General features: G+C 38.4%; 1 protein-coding gene across 2 annotated transcripts in view; it reads right to left on the bottom strand.

Moving 5' to 3' along the window:
• Positions 1 to 19,654, bottom strand: part of LOC149170269 (P-loop containing nucleoside triphosphate hydrolases superfamily protein) — an 82,074-nt gene that overhangs the window by 51,437 nt on the left and 10,983 nt on the right. For both annotated transcript variants that reach the window (XR_016259857.1, XM_089428973.1), the window contains exon 3: positions 9,384 to 9,569. Coding sequence is in view for 1 of the 2 variants with exons in the window: in XM_089428973.1 (XP_089285099.1) it covers positions 9,384 to 9,569 (186 nt within the window). In the remaining variant the exon portion in view is untranslated. The remainder of the gene's footprint in view (positions 1 to 9,383; positions 9,570 to 19,654) is intronic.

Raw genomic sequence — 19,654 nt, 5'->3', positions numbered from 1 at the left:
TTAAAGAAATTGACTTATTAAAGCATGGGTTTCATGCTTGGGTCAATTGTTTTCAGGTCAAAGCCTCCATTGCAGGCTTCTAGGGTTTATGTCAAGTGTCCTTATCCATGTCATAATGTAAAGAACCCTTCTTGGGATTTATTTGTCAAGAAAGAAAATTATTTTCATGTAAATTAGGTCTTCTAGGCCTCCCCCACCAAGTCGGCCTCAAACTAGACAAGTTGGCGTAATCTGAGAGGCAGAAACTACTATATAAAGGCAACAACTCGACCTGATTTGGAGCACTCATTTACCAAGTTCGATCTACAATTCCTAGGGCGATAAAAAGTGTAAAAAGTGTGAAATTCAAGGAAGGTGAAAAGGGATAGCGAAGGAGGAGGAGGTTTATCTCAAGCATAATAAGTTGAAATTCTCTCTCTCTCTCTCTCTCTCTCTCTCTCTCTCTCGTGTGAAGCTACTAAGTTGTTGGAAGGGTCGAAACTTTTGTTCTGTTGTTGGGCCAAAATTCTGTTGTTGGGGGTCGAAATTCTGAAGCTAGGAAGTCGAATTCCTGGATTGTTGTTGGGCTGTAGTTGTTGGACAAAAAGAGACTATTGAAGGATGCTTAATCATTTTGGAAGGCCGACTTGGTGGAGGAGGAAGGTCTATTGGTCTAAGGTCTTGGTCCATCTCATTTTGAATTACTGAAGGAAGAGTTCTTTGACTGGGTTTTCCCCTATATAGGGGTTTTAGCCCTGGCTGAGTGCCTACACCTGGTGTCCTTGATCTTTATGTTTTGGTTTTGGTGAATGCTTGATAAACAAAGATAAAAGAGAACATAAAAAAGTTAATAAGAATACAAAGACATCAAAGTAATTATCAACATAAAGAAAATCTTTCTGCCTTTTTGATTTTCTAACATGGAATCAAAGCTAAGGTGAAGAAGAAGGAAAAAGGCAGGCTGAAGATCTATTGAAAAGAGAGATATAAGAAAAGGAGATCAAAGGGAAGTCATTAAGGAAAAAGGATCATATAAGGAGATAAGTATATTATATACAAGATCTATGTCAAACTCAATGAAGGGAGAAAACAAACTAAAAGGAGCCTCCAAGGACAAGGCCTGGAAAAAAAGGAAAGATCTTATTCTCGAAAAGAACAAAGTTTTGAATCTTGTTCAAGGAAAAATCAACAAGCCTACAAATGAATGAAGTGAAGTAGAAAAAGCAAAGTTCAGAGAAACTAAAATCTTGGCCATGAACCTAATAGTGGATGGAGTAAAGGATAACCTCATCCCATACATATCCAACATAAATTCCACTCATGAAATGTACGAAGCTCTCTCTAAACTATTCACCATCAAAAACATTGGTCAAATAGCAAGCCTTAAGAATGAGTTGAGAACTATTAAGATGATAAAAGATGATACTGTATCATCCTACTTTATAAGGATATCTAGAATCACTCCAAGCTATAGATGAAGTTGTCCCAAAAAAAGAGCTCGTAATTATTGCTCTTCTAGGACTACCAAAATCTTGGAGTGCTTTTGCATCAGGACTTATTGATATTAGTAGGATTGTCATTTCATTGAATTACTAATATTTAAGACTTTGTGTGTCGATTATGGAATCTAGGATTTATGACAAAAGCCCGACAAGAAGTTGAAGTCTAGTATGTAAAGAGATGTAATCTTTGTTGATTATGAACCTAACTAGGCTTAGGTGTTTAATGTCTAAAGTGAAAATGCTTCCATATGATTATGATATGGTTAACTTCATATATATGCATTTTGGTTGTGCTTGCTATTCAAGTTCGCAAGTACATAATCTTCAAAGATGATGAAGATGCTCGTATAACAAGCATGATCAAAGGAAGTTATAAGAATGATGATGATCAAGATAACCTTGATATCGTAAGAAGGAATAGAATCCATGAAGGTTCTCCGATGTTATAAAAGAAGGAAGTAGTCAATCTCCCTAAGTTAAGAGGGAGCCTGAATAAAAGAAAGGGTATATGGTCAACAGGAGCGGAAGATGGAAGCAACTTTGCATTTAGTTTCTAGGTGCCTGAGATCTGAAAAGAGTCTGCTTGTGGACGATCTTCTGCCCATACCTCAATGGGGGCTCAATGACTCAATTCCTCTGACGGTTTTGGGTTGGATGGAGGTATTTAGCCCTTAGGGCTTCCGGTTTTCAGGAAGTTCAGCGAACTGTCGAGGGCGACTAACGCAACACTCACCTAGACAGGTCAAAGAGCCTGTCAAACTTGCTCGTTGCTTCAGCTTGAGGCAAAACCGGTCGAGCAATGGCGTGTCGTTTTCCATTGATGGCACGACCAGGGAATACACTCATGCGAGTAACCCTCCTGCTTCAAGCGACGAATGGAATGCAAAGCAGTATGAGGGTTCGGTTACATCCACCATCGATCTACAACAACAGCTAGTAAATGAGGCGCTCAAAGCCAACGGATCCGGTCTTGATTCTTCCTCTATCTCACACGATCATCCCTCCTCGGCCGTTTTTCAGAGCTTCCCTCTACCTTTCGCACAGGGGAACAGCAACAAAGGCAAAACAAAACCCATGGAATATTACGCCATATATGCAGCTAACAACATGGATCTAGACGGACTGCTCCCTGCGCATCCTCTCCATAAACCTGGAGTACTCACAACATGGTCAAGGCTCGGCTCCGATATGATCCTCTCCCCCACGAAAGGTAGTTGTACTCCCAGATCTGACAAGGATCCAATAGATCTGGGCAACCAAAAGACCATTGGGCATAATTACTGGTCAGATCCAGAGCGTAAATCATGTCAGCGCATGAAGCAAATCTGGATCTCAGCCCCAAAAGGCCGAGAAGGGCATGAACAAGATACATTAACAGGAATCTGGGGAGCACAAAATCGTCCGCTGCTTATAACAACTCATAGAGGACCTAGCTCTCTAGTAGACTGTAGAACATGGACACATGCAATGGACAGAACTGGGGTATGTCCCACTGCAATACTACCACGGCCCAGATCCACGAAGAAAGGAACAGTTGGGGCACCGATCTGCCCAGATCCATCAGATTCAGATACACTGGCAGCAAATTGAGCCCTATCTCTGACAGATCCACCCAATACTGACCCGGATCTGGTCCAAATATTCATTAAAACGCCGGAAGGAAGGAATATCTGCAGGAGAATCGGGAAGGGGAGGCGAATCGAAGACTTAAGGTACGAAAATCAGACTTACCTACGCATACCAGCAAGCATGCAAAACCTGATTTACTCACGACAGCCTACAAGATAATCGCACACTACAGGATTATGGTATTGTCTCAGACTCGAATATCATAGTCAATCTGCGATTGCGAAGTGGATGCTCCAGAACCAGTTCAAAGGGTATGCGCACTTTTAAAGATGCAGTCAAAGGAAAAGAAAAAGACCAAACCAAACCAGCATCGCCCCCTGAACTACCAGGGTGCTACATAGTGACAAAAATCTCAGAATCCTGCCTTCACAGTTTTAAACCCTGAGGTAAATGGGTTGTATTCAGATTTCCTTACCAAACCAGTGATATGCGAATTTAATGGTTTTTGGCCTAAATCTGATCTTTTGCAACAGTGGATATTTGATGCATGGACACCAAATTGTGAAATTCATTTATACTCCAATGGTTTTTTTATAGTCAAATTCACTACAGTTCAAGAAAAAAAAATATCCTCAATAAGGGACCATGATTTTGGGGCAATGCAAGGCTCTTCATGGCCCCTTGGTTCCCAGACTTCGATGTTAATACAATGGTGGTATCAAAAATGCCTGTTTGGGTCAGATTACACAATCTCCCATTACACTTTTGGCATCATAAAGTTTTAGAAAGAATAGGGAACTCCCCAGGAAAGTTCCTAAATATTGATGTGAACAAATTTACAAGGGGCATATTCACTTTCGCCAGATATGCATCGAAGTAAACTTAGTCAAGGACTACCAGACTGTATTCCATTGATTTTCAATAATATACATTGGACTCAACCATTAGATTACAAAAACACAGCTTTTCGATGTCGTGGATGTTTACAAACAGGCCACCTTCACAGTGCCTGCCCACAAGCTAAAAAAGACCCCAAAAGGAACAAAAAACAACACAAAAAACCAAAAGGTGGCAATGCACAGACCCTTTGGAAGAAGAAACAAGACAAGCAAAAGAAATAGAAAATAATGCAGAAAAGGATTTACAGAAGGAACAGAACAGCACACAAAAGGAAGAGATAGATAACATCATTGCCTACACTTTGAGGCCCAACAACCCCTTGCAGCATCAGGAAGTCCCAAATAACAGGAACGGAAGTAAATGGCAGAGAATATCCTATAAATACAAATGAAAATCCAATGTCCATTGTAGCATCCACTCCCAACACTGGAGGTTGGAGAAAAGTGGAAAAGAAGAAAGGTGGAAAAGAATAGGTTAGCTGTAATTTTTTAGTTTTTTATGTATTCTGTGAAAACAGAATCAGCTCATATGCATATGCTCTTTAGCATCTACAACATGTAATTTTGCTCATCTTATAAATAAAATTACGATTTTTTCCAAGGAAAAAAAAAAGGGGTATATCTCCCCCGTTAAGAGGGAGAGCATATTATAAAAGTGAATACTTTGAAGTAAGCAAAAGTACTATCGATAAATATTCATGAAGTTGCAAACGAAATATTTGAGGAAGATCTAAAGATGTATTTGGTGCTACTAAAAATTTGATAGAAGAAGAAAGCTTCTAACAAATTATATATGAATAACTTGATGAAAGCAGCATCAAGATTATTAAGGACCCCGAAGGTTTGAGTTTACTTGTATATGTATATTTGAAAGTATATTATTGATTGGGGTTTGTATTTGAATAGGGAAATATCTCCATAAAGAATGATGAACACTTGGGAAACATGCTTGGACAAATGGATATATCTAGTTTATTAGGGAGAGATGAAGCATTTAATGGTGGATGCTTTGGATACGAACCTAGATCCCTGGGTTGATGGTGGTTAGCAAGCCTAATGGTACCTAAACTACCTAAAAGCTTGAGTCCCCACCCGGATAGAATACCCTGATCAGGTTTCTAGTCTGCAGCACTGAGTGTGCTAGAACTCTTCATAGTTCATTTTGGAGATCTTCCATGTACCTCTATATATTTGTAATTATATATACCTCCCTAGTTAAGAGGGAGTGTTGAAGAATGTAACTAGTAATATATACCTCCCTAGATATTCATAATTGTAATTGAGTCATGATGTAATGTATTTGTCAAAAGAAAGAAAGTAAAATATATTATTAAAGAAATTGAATTATTAAAGCATGGGTTTCATGCTTAGGTCAATTGATTTTAGGTCAAAGCCTCTATTGTAGGCTTCTAGGGTTTATGTCAAGTGTCCTTGTCCATGTCATAATGTAAAGAACCCTTCTTGGGATTTATTTGTCAAGAAAGAAATTTATTTTCATGTAAATTAGGTCTTCTAGGCCTCCACCACCAAGTCGACCTAAACCGAGGGGCAGAAACTACTATATAAAGGCAGCAACTCGACTCCATTTGAAGTACTCACTCACCAAGTTCGATCTACAATTGTTGGGGCAGTAAAAAGTGCGAAATTCGAGGAAAAAGATGAAAGGGGTAGCGAGGAGGAGGTCTACCTCAAGCATAAGAATTCAAATTCTCTCTCTCCCTCTCTCTCATGTTTGAAGATGCTAAGCTTTTGGAAGGGTCAAAACTTATGTTCTGTTGCTGGGCCAAAATTTTGTTGTTGGGAGTCGAAGTCCTGAAGAGGGGAAGTCGAATTTCTGGATTGTTGTTGGGTTGTAATTGTTGGACAACAAGAGACTATGTAAGGTTGTTGAATCATTTTGGAAGGTTGAATTGGTGGAGGAGGAAGGTTTATTGGTCTAAGGTCTTGGTCCATCTCATTTTGAACTACTGAAGGAAGAGTTCTTTGACTAGAATTTCCCCTATATAGGGATTTTGGCCCTGGCTGAGTGCCTACATCTGGTGTCCTTGACCTTTGTGTTTTGGTTTTGGTAATTGCCTAATGAACAAAGATAAAAGAGAACATAAGAAAGTTTATAAGAATATAAAGACATCACAAGTAATTGTCAACATAAAGAAAATATTTCTACCTTTCCGATTTTCTAACAAGAGCTATACAGATCAGCATAGGGTATTCAAGGAGATTCAGGGTGGAGCAAATGTGTACTTGCGTATCAAGCTCAAGAAGAGATCCTTGAAGATTGGGTCATGTGCAAAGTTTGCACCTCACTATTGCGGGCCTTTTGAAATCTTTGAAATGATTGGACCAATGACATATAAGCTTGCTTTGCCTCCATCAGTAAAAGTCCATGATGTTTCCCATGTTTCATTGCTTAAAAGGTATATACGAGGTGTTGATCATGTGATTGATTGGTTTACATTGCAGGTGGAACCAGAAGGAGAGTTCTAGCAAGAGCCTCAATGTATCCTACAACGGAAGAAGCTCATGCAATGAAGCTACATGGGAGACGGTTGATCAAATGCAGGCCTTATATTCTTTTTATTTGCCGGATGAAGCAAATGAGTTTTTGGTATATATGTGTGTCTATGTGTGTGTGTGTCATTGTAAATACTGCAGCCAGTTGTGTTTATAAAGCTCCAATAAGCAATATGTTAGTCATGTTTTCAGCAATTTGTCATTGTAAATATTGCATTGAGTTGGGTTATAAAGTTCCATAAGCAATATGTTTGTCAGGTTTAGCAGTTTTGCTTGTCATAAGTGTCAGAAAACACCGAGGACGGTGTTCCCCCGAAGGGGAGGGGTTTGTAACAACCCCGGGTTAAAGTTCCATGTAATAAATCGACATTAGAAAGGCAAAGATAAAACCAAAGACATAGGACACATATTCCAAGTTGAATGAAGGAAAAAACATTACATTGGGGTCCACTTATGGTTAATTATTTATTGGCTATGGAAATTGGCATTGGCAAGAGGCATGAGGCAATAAATGGCAATTAATACAAGAAATAAAGGAAAATAAGAGAAAAGGAAGATGAAGAGACAAGAATATGCATGGAAGGGAAATTGAAGAAAAAGGAAAGGAAAGGAAAGGAAAAAGGGAAGAGAGAACATTTAGTCATTCATTGATGATTCACCTTTGGAGAAGAGCAAGAGGAGAGCAAGAGAGAGAGCACTTGGACACAAGGAAGACACGAGCAAGGAACAAGAAAGGGAGCGCAAGAGGAAAGTTGGATAGCAGTAAGCAAGGGCCGAAATCAAGCAAAGAAAGAGCAGCCAGCAGGAGGATTTTGCAGGCAACAGGTTGCATGTATGTTTATCTTGTTGGGATTCGAATGCATGGTTCATGCATTTGGTTTATTGATCATTTTGTTGTCATTGGCATGGGATTTGTCTGGATTGACAGTGGTGTACAGCCTTGCCTTTGTCACTTCATGCATAGCCATGATGTATTGGGTTAGTGGGTTCCCTTTGATTGAGCTTTGGATTGCCGATAAATTTTGGATCTCGTTGAGGTGGTTTCAAGAAAAAACCCAAGGGTTGAGGGTGTGGATGGTTTCCTCTGGAAAGCTCTTGACAGGTGGGTGGAGACAGGAAAATTCCTCTGGTTATGGTGAAGAAATTTTGAGGCATCCAAGCTTGTTTTGGTTTTGGTGATTTCTAGACCGGTTTAGGTGAAATCACTGTGGTTGAGGGTGGAGGTGGTTTAACCTCTAGATTCCCTGGTTGGTTTTGTTTCGGTTTATCCCATGTGATCCCACATTCAAGCTTGGAATATGGCACGGGGGTGATTGGATGAAAGAAATATTTGGTTCATACCAATCTATGGTCGGGTGGTACGTGGAAGTCCCTGACTTGGTTGGCACTATGCATATGTTAATATGTGTTATTCTTTATTAATGATCAATGAGCATAAGTGTTGATTCACTGTTGTTTATATGACTGGTTTGTCATGGCTTCATTCTAGTTAAATGTTGGTTACATGCATGGTATATTTCTTATTATATGATGTGCTCTTGATCTAGATCTAATTCATGGTTTGAAGGGTCATGGTTGATTTATATGAATTTTGCATGTGCTAATCTGTGTTTTAATGCAGCTGGTGCGAGAGGGCAGTGAGCCTTCTCGCTGAAAATCTGATGAACTAATGAAAACAGTGAACAAACTATGCATTCATGACCTACAGGTACCATAGTCACAAAGTGTTTGTATAAATGAATAATTTGGCCCTCCAACTTCTCGGGGTCATAACTTTGGCATACAATCTTCGTTTGGTTATCATAATAACTCGTTTCCAAGATCTCGATGAAGAGACCAAACAAAGAATTTGTGAAACATGTTTTAGAACCTTTCCAGTCTCTCCGTTTTCCCTAAAAATGTAGTTTAGGCCCTTGAAACAGCCTCAGAAGTTTAGGACCCAAAAAACTGCTAAAAATAGAAGGTTGTGTTAAGTTTACGAAAACGAAACTCAAAGGAAATAGTGTTGGGTCATGTTAGGTTGATAATAGTGTGATCATGTGTCATTGGATGTTTACAGTCAGTTCTAGACATGTGGACCCATTTTCCGTAAGTGCATCTTGGAAATCAGGTCATGCATAGTAAAATATCATGTTTACCCTGGTGAGTAGGTTAAAGTGGGTAAATGTTGGGTGGGGTGTTACATTAAAAAACGCGAATAATTGTTAGTGTAAAAAACTCCCTAGAGTGAAATTCTTTGCTAAGAATCAAAGGCTTACCTAGATATGTTTACCTAGAACAGTGTTATTGCTAACAAGAACAACTACTGCAAATCCAATATCTTAGGGTAAAAGCTTTAAATGACTAATATGAACAAAACCATTCTTAGTCTTAGACACTGCATTCCGCACTTTTTTAGCAAAACTGAAATTCGTTGAACCTCAAGTATTGACAAATTTCTAATGATTGTGCAAAATAAACTATACAAATCATTACAATATTTTTTTAGTTAATTTTAAAACATTAAACATGCAGATATATCTTTTGACTTGATGCTGAACAGTATATGATGGTCTTATATGTTTTCAGGAAGTCTAAAATACGCTTAATTCTATTTCTCAATCTTAATTGCAAATTTTATCTTTGCTTTTTGCACCAGCAATTTTTTTCAAAAATTATTGCCATCAAACTCAAACATGAAGAAAAACCACATGACCTAGTTCTTAGGAGGACCTGTTTTCATCCATATGTCATTTCCCTTTTACCGTTCTATTAGCAGAAACGTAGGGATCACAAAACCTCAGGCAAAGATTCCGCCCAACAAGGAACCATACCTTAGTAAGTTGACACAGGCTAAAGTATTTTATTTACAAACCATAACCTAAAACATACCTTATATAAAGGGATCCAGAAAAAATATCCCATTAGATTTTTTATTTACCTTTAGATTCTTATATATAAAGCCTTTGGTGTTCTGAAGATGGTCCAGAAGTCTACCAGGAGTGCCAACCAATAGGTTTACTCCTTTAGCAAGTCGCTCTGCCTCAACTCTACGTGCAGCACCTCCTATAACTAAACCATGAGTCTGTTTATGGTATTTCATGAGATCCTTTGCCACACCATATATCTGTCATACAAAGCGTACAGGAAGACAAGTTTTAGTATTAACCTCCAATACAAGTGAATCAACACTTAGCATATATTACAAAAGAAATGCTCAAAGTAAAGTTGTGGCTTTTTAGATATTTATGCATCAGAAATAGGTTTTCATTTTCAATATCTCTTGTGTGAACTTACCAACCATCACTTATTTTATTATCAATAAGAAAAGCACTAGACAATCAATCTGAAATAAAAATATAGCCTACAAAATTACAAATAAAATCTCAAGTCTCCAGACAATATCAAAGCTTGAAATATCAGCAGTTGATCAAGAAATAAAGCCAGACACAATGGATTCACTGTAAAACATGTTTTCAATCTGCAAGAAAATGTCCGCAAAAAGAGACACATAGAAAAGTGCCTGAAAGAAAGAACAGTGGAGAGCAACTACAAGGTAGCAAGTATGCAATGAAGTTATATTACCACATACTTGTATCCCTAACCCAATTTCCCATGCAAATAATTTGACAACAATTCACCCAATAAAAGGACTGGAAAATTTCTAATTTTGCAAAGATGTAACAATTATACCACCCATAAATATTTTCTCTAGAGTTTCATAACTCCTGCAACAGGAAACTTTCGCACAATGGTATGTAATCTGTCAGAAGGTATTTTTGGACTATGTCAAAGGCTTTTTGGAAGTGGAGAAAATATCAATTTCCTTCTTGTTGGCTTTGTTTCATTTCTTCAATAATGCTTCTCAAGAATGTGGCTTATAACTTTAACGTTGACAAATCTCAAAGGGAACCTGTTTGACCTACCTCCTTGCTGCATCAATTATATGTCATTATAAAAAGATGTAGCGCATAACATAATAGCTATAATTTTGGACTTTCTGTATCTTATCAAAGATTCTTACAACTAAAACACTACCTATTTTACAGATGAGTTGGATAATTGTGAGGTGATGTTACATAAAGTTGGACTTTAAAACATTGGTTGCTTTACCTCGATTCTGCATGAACCTCTCCAAGCACTTATTTAAATTAGTGTGATCCAAAAATTATGATTATTACAAATAAAAACTGGAGTGGTATCAGTTGCTCAGCTAATTCAATTGCAATATCCTATTGGTCTGATTCCATAAACATTTAGAACAATATCCATGATTATCATCTGACCGTCAAAATTATATACCATAAAAGTAGTTTCTGGTAGATAGTCCTAACCCATGTTTTAAAACTCCGACTCGGCCGAGGATCGACTCCGACTCCGACTCCGACTCGGCCGAGGATCGACTCATTTCCGACTCCGACTCGGCCGAGGATCGACTCCGACTCCGACTCCGAAAAGGTAATGACCCGGCCGGCTCGATTTCAATGACTCAGTCGTTGTAAAAAATACATTAAATATTTATTTTTTTTATTAAAAAACATAATTTTAAATATTTTAAACATAATTTTAAAGATTTTCATTCATGTTTCCAAACACACAGCATTATAATATAGATGGAAGACAACATATGATCAAAGTAGGCTCATCAACCAATCCACTATATCAAAATGGTACCCAATGGCAATACATAGTCGGCGACCTCCAGAGACGTGTCCCTTCAATCAAGCAACAAATTGTGTATAAATAGAGACCTTGACCTTGTCACCTTTACAACTGAGGGAAAACAAACTGGCAAGCTGAAAGTGGTGGCCATGTGTTTGAATTTTCCACATAAAGCTATGCATCCTGTATGTTTGAATGCTAGTTAGATTGTAGGGTCGGCATTTACCATCTCTAAACTTCTGGTCTCAAAACGAACCACCTCTCCTCCCTTGGTTTTTCATTTTCTCCCTGGGATTTCCATCTGATTATATAAGGTGCAACACACCCTTTCAACTTTGATCTTGTGCCTACACTAGGTATGTGGAAAAGGGGTTGAATGACAGTACAATTAAAGAAATGATAACACAATGAAGTGGGGTGAAAGCGCGATAAATAGATCCAACTAACATGTTTTTCATAAAGTTTTAATGACTTTTGGGTTTTGGGAAATATCCATTGCTTTGACAACCCTTTTCACATGCCAAATTGGAAATGTGGGCATATAGAAAGGAAATTAGGTCAAACTAACTTAAATTTTGTCTGATTGGTTATGTTGGACATATATCAATGCATTACATAAAAACCCTTATCTTTCAAAATATCTCAGACATAGAACAATAACACGCGGGCATTTTCACAACAATTACGCAACAAACACACATACATTCATTTACTGGGCAATGTCTGGTCAGTTTTCTAAGAAAATATATGGCTAGAGAGTAGATTTCCTACCTTAGACAACATGAAAACTTGAAAATTGCATTTAACATTTGAAAAAATACCAAAAAAATGAATTTTTTTTATGTTTTTACGCTGCCCAGCCGTCCCCTTGTGACTCGGCCGAGTCATATCGGACCTGGCCGGGTTGACCGAGTCACACATGACTCGGCCGAGTCATATGGATGGCTCGGCCGAGTCATGTGTGACTCGGTCAACCGGACCGTTATTTGGCCGGGTCAGTCCTCAGGCTATTGAAACGGTTCGACTCGGCCGAGTCAGTTTCGAAACGGCCGGTTTGTAAAACAGTGGTCCTAACAAATCCTTACATGAGTATGCATGTTGTTTGATAATAAGCTGACCTGTACAAATTGTAAGCACAATTACCCAACTGACGCATAACTTACAAAATGTGGTTTATAAATTTAACATTTACAAGCCTCAACGGAAACCTGTTTGACCTACCTCCTTGCTGTATCAACCAATCAATCACAACTCCCTCTCAACGAGGGTGGACATTCTGCATCACACAAAGCTTGTCTCTGAAGTATTCAAACTTCACTTTAGATAGAGGCTTGGTGAGGATATTTCATGTCTGCTCATCTGTGGATATGTACCAGACTTCCACTGCTCCTCTGTACCATGTCTCAGATGAAATGGTATTTGGTCTCCATATGCTTTCACTTGTAGTGAAAGACTGGATTCTCTGAAAGCTTCACACAACATTGATTATCACAGTATATCAAAGTTGGCTCTGACTCTAGATCAAATAACCCTACAAGCAATTTTCGAAGCCACACTGCTTCACAGCTTGCATCACTAGCTGCATTATATTCAGCCTTCGTTGTACAAAGTGCCACTGGTAACTGTTTTCTAAACCATGAGATCATACCCGATCCTAAACCGAAGCAGCGTCCTGATGTGTTTTTCATGTCTACTGCACTCCCTACCTAGTCAGAGTCTGTATAACCTTGTTGCTTTACTTCATCGTCCGAGACATATTTGAGTCCATATCCAACCATACCGTGCAAGTACCTAAGTACATGCTTTGCTGCTACCAAATGTAGATGTCTAGGCTTGCTCATGTAATGACTCAATGTGTTCATTGCAAAGCATATATCTGGCCTGGTATTAACTAGGTACATCAAGGATCCGATCAACTATTTGTACATCGTGGGATCTACGAAATCTAAGAAGAATCACTCAAGAACTTTAGATTCGTAACCATAGGTGTGGGCATGGACTTGCAGTCCATCATCCTGAATCTCCGCAACATCTCAACAGTATACTTTCCTTGGCTAAGGAAGATCTATTCTGATCTCTGCCACACTTCTAATCCTATGAAATAGTGCATTAAACCCAGATCCTTCATTTCGAACTCTGAAGTGAGCTCCCTCTTGCACCCATCTATGAGCTTCTCATCCCTTGTAAGAAACAAATCATCTACATATAGTACCAATATCAAGGGGCAACCATCTTCAACCTTGTAGTAAAGGTTGGGATCTAATTTACTCTTGGTAAACCCCAAGCTCATCAAATAACTGTCTATTCTAGTATATCATGGCCCGGGTGCCTGCTTAAGCCTGTACAAAGCTTTCTTCAATTTACAAATATGGGACTCCTTCCCACGAATCACAAAACCTTGTGGTTTCTCTATGTAAAGTTCTTCTTGAATTACACCATTTAGGAAGGCAGTCTTTACATCCATCTAGTGTGATTTCCAACCCATAACAGAAGCAATAAAGATGATAAATCTAATATAAGTGTACCTGGCTACTGGGGCAAATGTTTCATTACGATCTTTTCCCTCTTTCTGGGAGAATCCTCTAGCCACAAATCTAGCCTTGTACTTTTCTATGCTACCATCTATAGCATGCTTGATCTTGTAGATCCATTTTGAAGTCACCATTGACTACCATTTTGGTCTCGAAACCACGTCCCACACATCATTTTTCAATATGGATTGGTACTCTTCCATCATAGCATCCTTCCACACTTGTTGTTTTGCGGCTTCCTTATAAACGGAAGGTTTTGAGTCAATGATCTCACTCATTAACACCACATAGCTGGAAAACTTGTGTGATCTCTTGCTCTCTCTGAAGGAGCCTCTTATAGCTGCATGTTTTTCTACTTCCTACATGTTCCTCTGGAGCCATACCGGTCTCTTCTTGATGACTATAACCTCTTTGGGTGGATCTACCGGTATCTCTGGCTCTATTGTCTCATCCTGATCTTCTGGGATATGTTCTTCTGGAGTAGAGTCAATCATCATTGTATCCTTGGGAGCCTCTTGCTCCTCTCTATCCTCGTCCATGTGAGACTCTCTAGATTTCTTGAAAGTTTCTTCTTCATCAAAAGTGACATCTCTGCTAATCTCAATCTTTCTCTGTTCGGAGATGTATATTCTATAAGCCTTTGAAGTCTCACTATATCCAACAAAGGTGCCCTTCTTTCCTGAAGGCTCTAGATTCGTTCTCTTTTCCTTAGGAACAGGTATGTACACTGGATAGCCAAATATCCTTCTGCCCATAGATACATGGGTAACTTCTGGTCATGGATCATTGCTTTCACTGCCTCTACAATTGATTCGTTCTTTCTCTCTACAACCCCATTTTGTTGGGGGTTGTATGGAGTTGCCAACTCCCTCTTAATACCTGCTTCTCAGCAAAAGTCTTTGAACTCATTTGAGGAGTATTCAACTCCATTATCTGACCTCAAAACTTTAATCAATCTTTCAGAGAGATTTTCTACTAAAGCCTTGAATTCTTGAAACTTATTGAAAATGTCATATCTGAATGCATAATGTCCAAGATCCCCTTGGATCTATTGTCGCTACTTGGAAAACTTCCCTTAGCATCTTTGCTAAGTGAACAACCTTTGCATACTCCATCATGCTCCACCTACATATTTGGTAGACCTGTGACCATTTTGCTCAAAATTGGCAAGGCTCTGTAGTTGAGGTGAACAAGTCTTCAGTGCCATAGCTCACTAGAGCTAATACTATTGTCTACAAGAGCTTGTGTTGGGTGTCCCTTTAATTTATACAATTCTCCCTCTCAAACACCAATCACATCGGTTGAATCTATGCTTGAACCCTTAGACCATAGAAGGACTTGGCCATCAACAAAAGCTATTCTAAAGCCTCGATCTTCTAAAGCAGAAATAGAGAGAAGATTCTTATTTAAATCTTGTACAAGCAATACATCTTTTATTGAAATGGAGTTACCTAAATCAAGTTGGTAGGATGTTTCTCCTACTCCTTTTACTGCATGCTTTGAATCATCTCCAAGTTCCACCTAAAGGGATGAACTCCTTTTTGTCAAATTTGTAAGAGAATTTCGAAACCCAGTCATGTGCTTGGAAGCACCACTGTATACTAGCCAACTATTGCTTCCTTGAGTGATAATGCCTGTGAGAGTTGAGAAAAGGACATACTCTTCATCTTTTGTCACTATTATCTTTTACTGAGAGGTTGACCATATTTGCTACATATGCATGATGTTTCTTTTTTCCTTTCCCTTGAGAACATTGGTAAGTAAAGTGTCCCAACTTCTAACAATTGTAACACCTAATCTTAGATATCCTTCTTGTGCTCTGGGACTAATATTCTATTTTTCTTCAGATTGTTGTTTCTTCTTTATTTTCCTTTCTTCACATGAGCAGCAAGAGCTTGATTTTCTTCATAATTGGTCTTGTGTGCCTTGGATATCAATCTTGATTCTTCTTGAGCACAATCTATCCATAGCTTATCAAATTTAGGTAATTTCCTTCTTGCACAAATTCCTTCAACAAATGCATCCCAAGAATCTCCAATAGCTACTAGTTAATCCTTGATCTGAGAAATCCCCATGAAGTAGGTAAAAATCGAATTTGATTTGTTCATCATTACATTTCTGAATTGATGCCTTAGAGTTAGCTTCCTGGTTGTATTCTTGCTTTCATTTAATCTTGATAAGGCATCAACCATTTCCTTTGGTGTCTTCAATTCTGATACACGAGGAATTAAGTGGTCTTTCATTGAATCTAACATCCACTTGGCCTTGATCACATTCTCTTATGCTTTGCCTTGGCCTCTTACTCTTACAGTTCGAGGAGGTCTTTCTTGACATAATCCAAGAGCTCATTCTCTTCTAGGATGAGAAGTATTTTACGCTTCCATGATTTGAAACTATCTGCTCCATCAAGCCAATCTTCTACTCTGAGATTGGACACCATCTTGTAAATGGCAAATTAAATTAACTTATTTCCAACTATGTAGTGTTTGTCTTAACATGCACTTCACTTTAAGAAAGTCTTTTGTTTTATTTTATATGGTAGGAAATATCATGGGCCAATGGTTTAACAAAACCATGGACCTATAAACCACCAACTGTTAAACAAAAAAAAATTACAAATACATAAATTCTTTTTTTTTTACGATGTTGTTTTGGCAAATACCATGGGCTCTTTACCAGCACTCTGATACCATGTTGAATTTTTTCTTATTTTTAGATCTTGATAATTATTGCCTTATGATCAATAATTACACACTTGAAAAATTCTCAACCTTAATTTCGTTTTTATGATTGAGTAAATATTATTTGATTGATATAAGATATACGAGATATTATTTATTGATGTTTGATTACAATTGGGGACCCTAATATATATACATATCGGGGTGTCTTCCATTAATAGACATGTCTTTGAAATAAGATATGTCTTTTCTTTTTTATTATTAATTAATTATTGATTATTTATATCTATATATTATATATAATATAATATATAATATATAAATATATATTGTTGTACATAATATAATATATATTACATTGTTGTCCGAAAGGGAATACCTTATATAAAACATCAACAAATGTCATAAAGAGTGCACAAGAGAATATATTGTATGAACAATATGAAAGCCACCTCTAAGATTGAAGTTGTTATTGCCAAAACAACTCTTAAGGACTAGCGAGAGTCTTTTGTGTAGTAGTAGGAGATATGAATAACAAGGATAATTATAGAAAAGTTGTTAGTGCCCATCTTGATCCTAGGTGTGTACATGTCTTGAGAGCCAGGATATGAACCACTGAGTTGTTGGTTAGTGGCTTTGTTAAATTTAAATCAAGATGCGTTATGGATTCAACATTGCAGTAGCATTCAAATGAGTTGTCTTATGTCTCCTGACAAAATGTATAAGTAATCACTAGTGAGAACAAAATTTCAGTAACATCATATATAAATATATAATATTGAGCAAATATTGTTGTAACTAATTTGCAATGCTAGTTGTATTAAACATACACATACATAAATATGCAAGAGTGTGAAAATTTCTAAACAGAAATTCTATTACTGTAGCAACTGATTTATTTCACCTACTTATTATTCCCAATAAGTTATTTACGAAATCTCTTCAGTAAATATTAAAATAAATTCTACTACAGATATCACATCATTATACAGAAATAAACATATGCACAAGAATCAATCACATCAACACAGTTATTTTTGAACAATTGTCCCTGGAAAAACCCAACGCAGGAAAACCAGTGCAATAGAGGAGGGATTTTATTGATCTTCAGCAGCAATCGCTTTTACAAAAAAATTTACATAGACACTAGGAGAAAACACCTAAGACTTTCTGACACCCTGGAGAGTTTCCTTTCTCTACTGCGACAGCCCTGCATCACTTTGTGTGGCTCCGCGCAACTCTGGTCCCTCTCTACGTCATCCCTACGTCTCATTGATCTACGTCATCCTTGCGTCTCACTAATCTGCGTCTCCCTCTGCGTTGTCTCTCGAACTCCCTGCGTCACTCTTTTGAGCTCCTTAGACTGCTGCTAATCCCCCTCTTCCTCCACCCTACAACTCTACTTCTGAAATCGCTCTCCTTCTCTTTGAGAATCGATTTTCCTTGATATACTGAGTATCTGTTGGTGTGTCTCCAAATGACTCTCAAGTCTTCTCTTATACTTTTCCTGTTGATGAATCAACGTCCAAGATTAAGTCCCTAATCAACGACGAAGATTAAAACAGACTTGATCCTCCTCCTTAGAAACTTCTCATCCTTATCTTTATTAATACCCATTAATATTTTTATTTTCCTAAGTTTAGACTTAGGAACCCATTACAAATATTAATTAGTTTAATAAATCCTCATCCCGATGGAATTTCTCAAAACGATTTCTGGGTCTTGAAGATCACATGTGCATTAGCCTCTCCACCAATTTTCAATTTTTCATGGCTAGAGCACATCTGATCCTACCACAAATCAACACTCTGTCTTAGCGAGGAATGTACTCTAGTAATGTTCCACCACTGAACATCACACTGATCCTTCCACACCGATACCTGTGTTGATGTTTGGCCTACTGCCCAACATCCATTGCATTGTTGCTTCCTGTACTGCTGCCCATGGCTCTGCCACTGCCACTGCTACATCTGTACTACAACTCCCTCTCAACATGCTGCCCATGATGCCCATAGCACTACCACTGCTATCTGTGACACTGCAACTCCTGATACTTATCCATTTCTGTTACTGAAATGGATTCTTTACCATCCCCATCTTCTCCCTGAAATAAACAAACTTTGTTCTTCCTAGGGCCTTAGTGAGAATGTCTGCCACATGTTCTCCGGTAGGAGTGTAGCTCAATCGTACAACACCTCTTTGGACACAGTCTTTGACAAAGTGACACCTTATATCAATGTGCTTTGACTGATCATGAAATATTGGATTCTCTGAGGGCTTGATGCAACTCTGATTATCACACATGATCCTGGTCGCGTTTGTCCTTCTATTGAATAGGTTCACAAGCAACTTTATGAGCCATATGGCTTCACACAAAGCTGTGCTCACAGCCATCTATTTTTCTTGAGCTAAGCTCAAAGTTACGAATTTCTGTTTCCTACTGCACCAAGAAAGTCGTCCCTGATCCAATGTTGAAACAGTACCCAGTGGTACTTTTCCGATCTACAGAACTTCCAACCCAATCTGGGTCAGTGAACCCACTCAGTCTAATGTCATTGCCTCTGACGTACAATATTCCATGCTCGATTGTTCCTTGTATATACCTGAGAAGTTGAGAACATGTTTGGCGGCTGCCCAATGCACCCTCTTATGTTCTACCATGAACTGACTGAGGGTGTTGACAGCGTAACAAATGTTTGGCCTGGTATTGACCAGATACATCAGGGGTCCTATGAGCTACCTGTACAAGGTGGGATCAACATCTTTGTACTTCTGATGCATCAATCTTCTTCCAGTTGGTGATCATTGGAGTAGCCATAGGCCTACAGTCCTGCATCCTGAATCTCCTCATGATTTCTGTAGCATATCTCCCTTGTCCAAGGAAGATCTCACCCTTCTATTGCCAAACTTCCAACCCCAGGAAATAGTGCATTTGTCCCAAATCCTTCATGTCGAATTTTATGGCTAGATTTTTCTTGCAGCCCTTGACGAACCTGGATGATCCTGCCAAGAAGAGATCATCCACATATAATACTAATACTAGAGGCTCATTCTCTACAACCAAATAGTAGAGATTAGGATTTGCATCACTCTTGACGAATCCCATCTTCTGCAAGTAGCCTTCAAGTCGGCCATACCAAGCTCTAGGTGCCTGTTTGAGCCCATACAAGGCTTTCTTCAATCTGCATACATGAGATTTTTTCTCATGTGTCTCAAAGCCTTCAGGTTGTTCAACGTATATTTCCTCTTCTATTACCCCGTTCAGGAATGTCATCTTGCCATCCATCTGATGAATCTCCCACTCCATCTGTGCTGCAAGAGACATCACGGTTCTAATA

The sequence above is a fragment of the Pinus tabuliformis genome, chromosome 4_2, assembly GCF_031772625.1.
Source record: "Pinus tabuliformis cultivar Carrire ecotype Pingquan chromosome 4_2, CPIR1, whole genome shotgun sequence".
Lineage (NCBI taxonomy): Eukaryota > Viridiplantae > Streptophyta > Pinopsida > Pinales > Pinaceae > Pinus > Pinus tabuliformis.
This window is presented reverse-complemented; position numbering and strand designations above follow the sequence as displayed.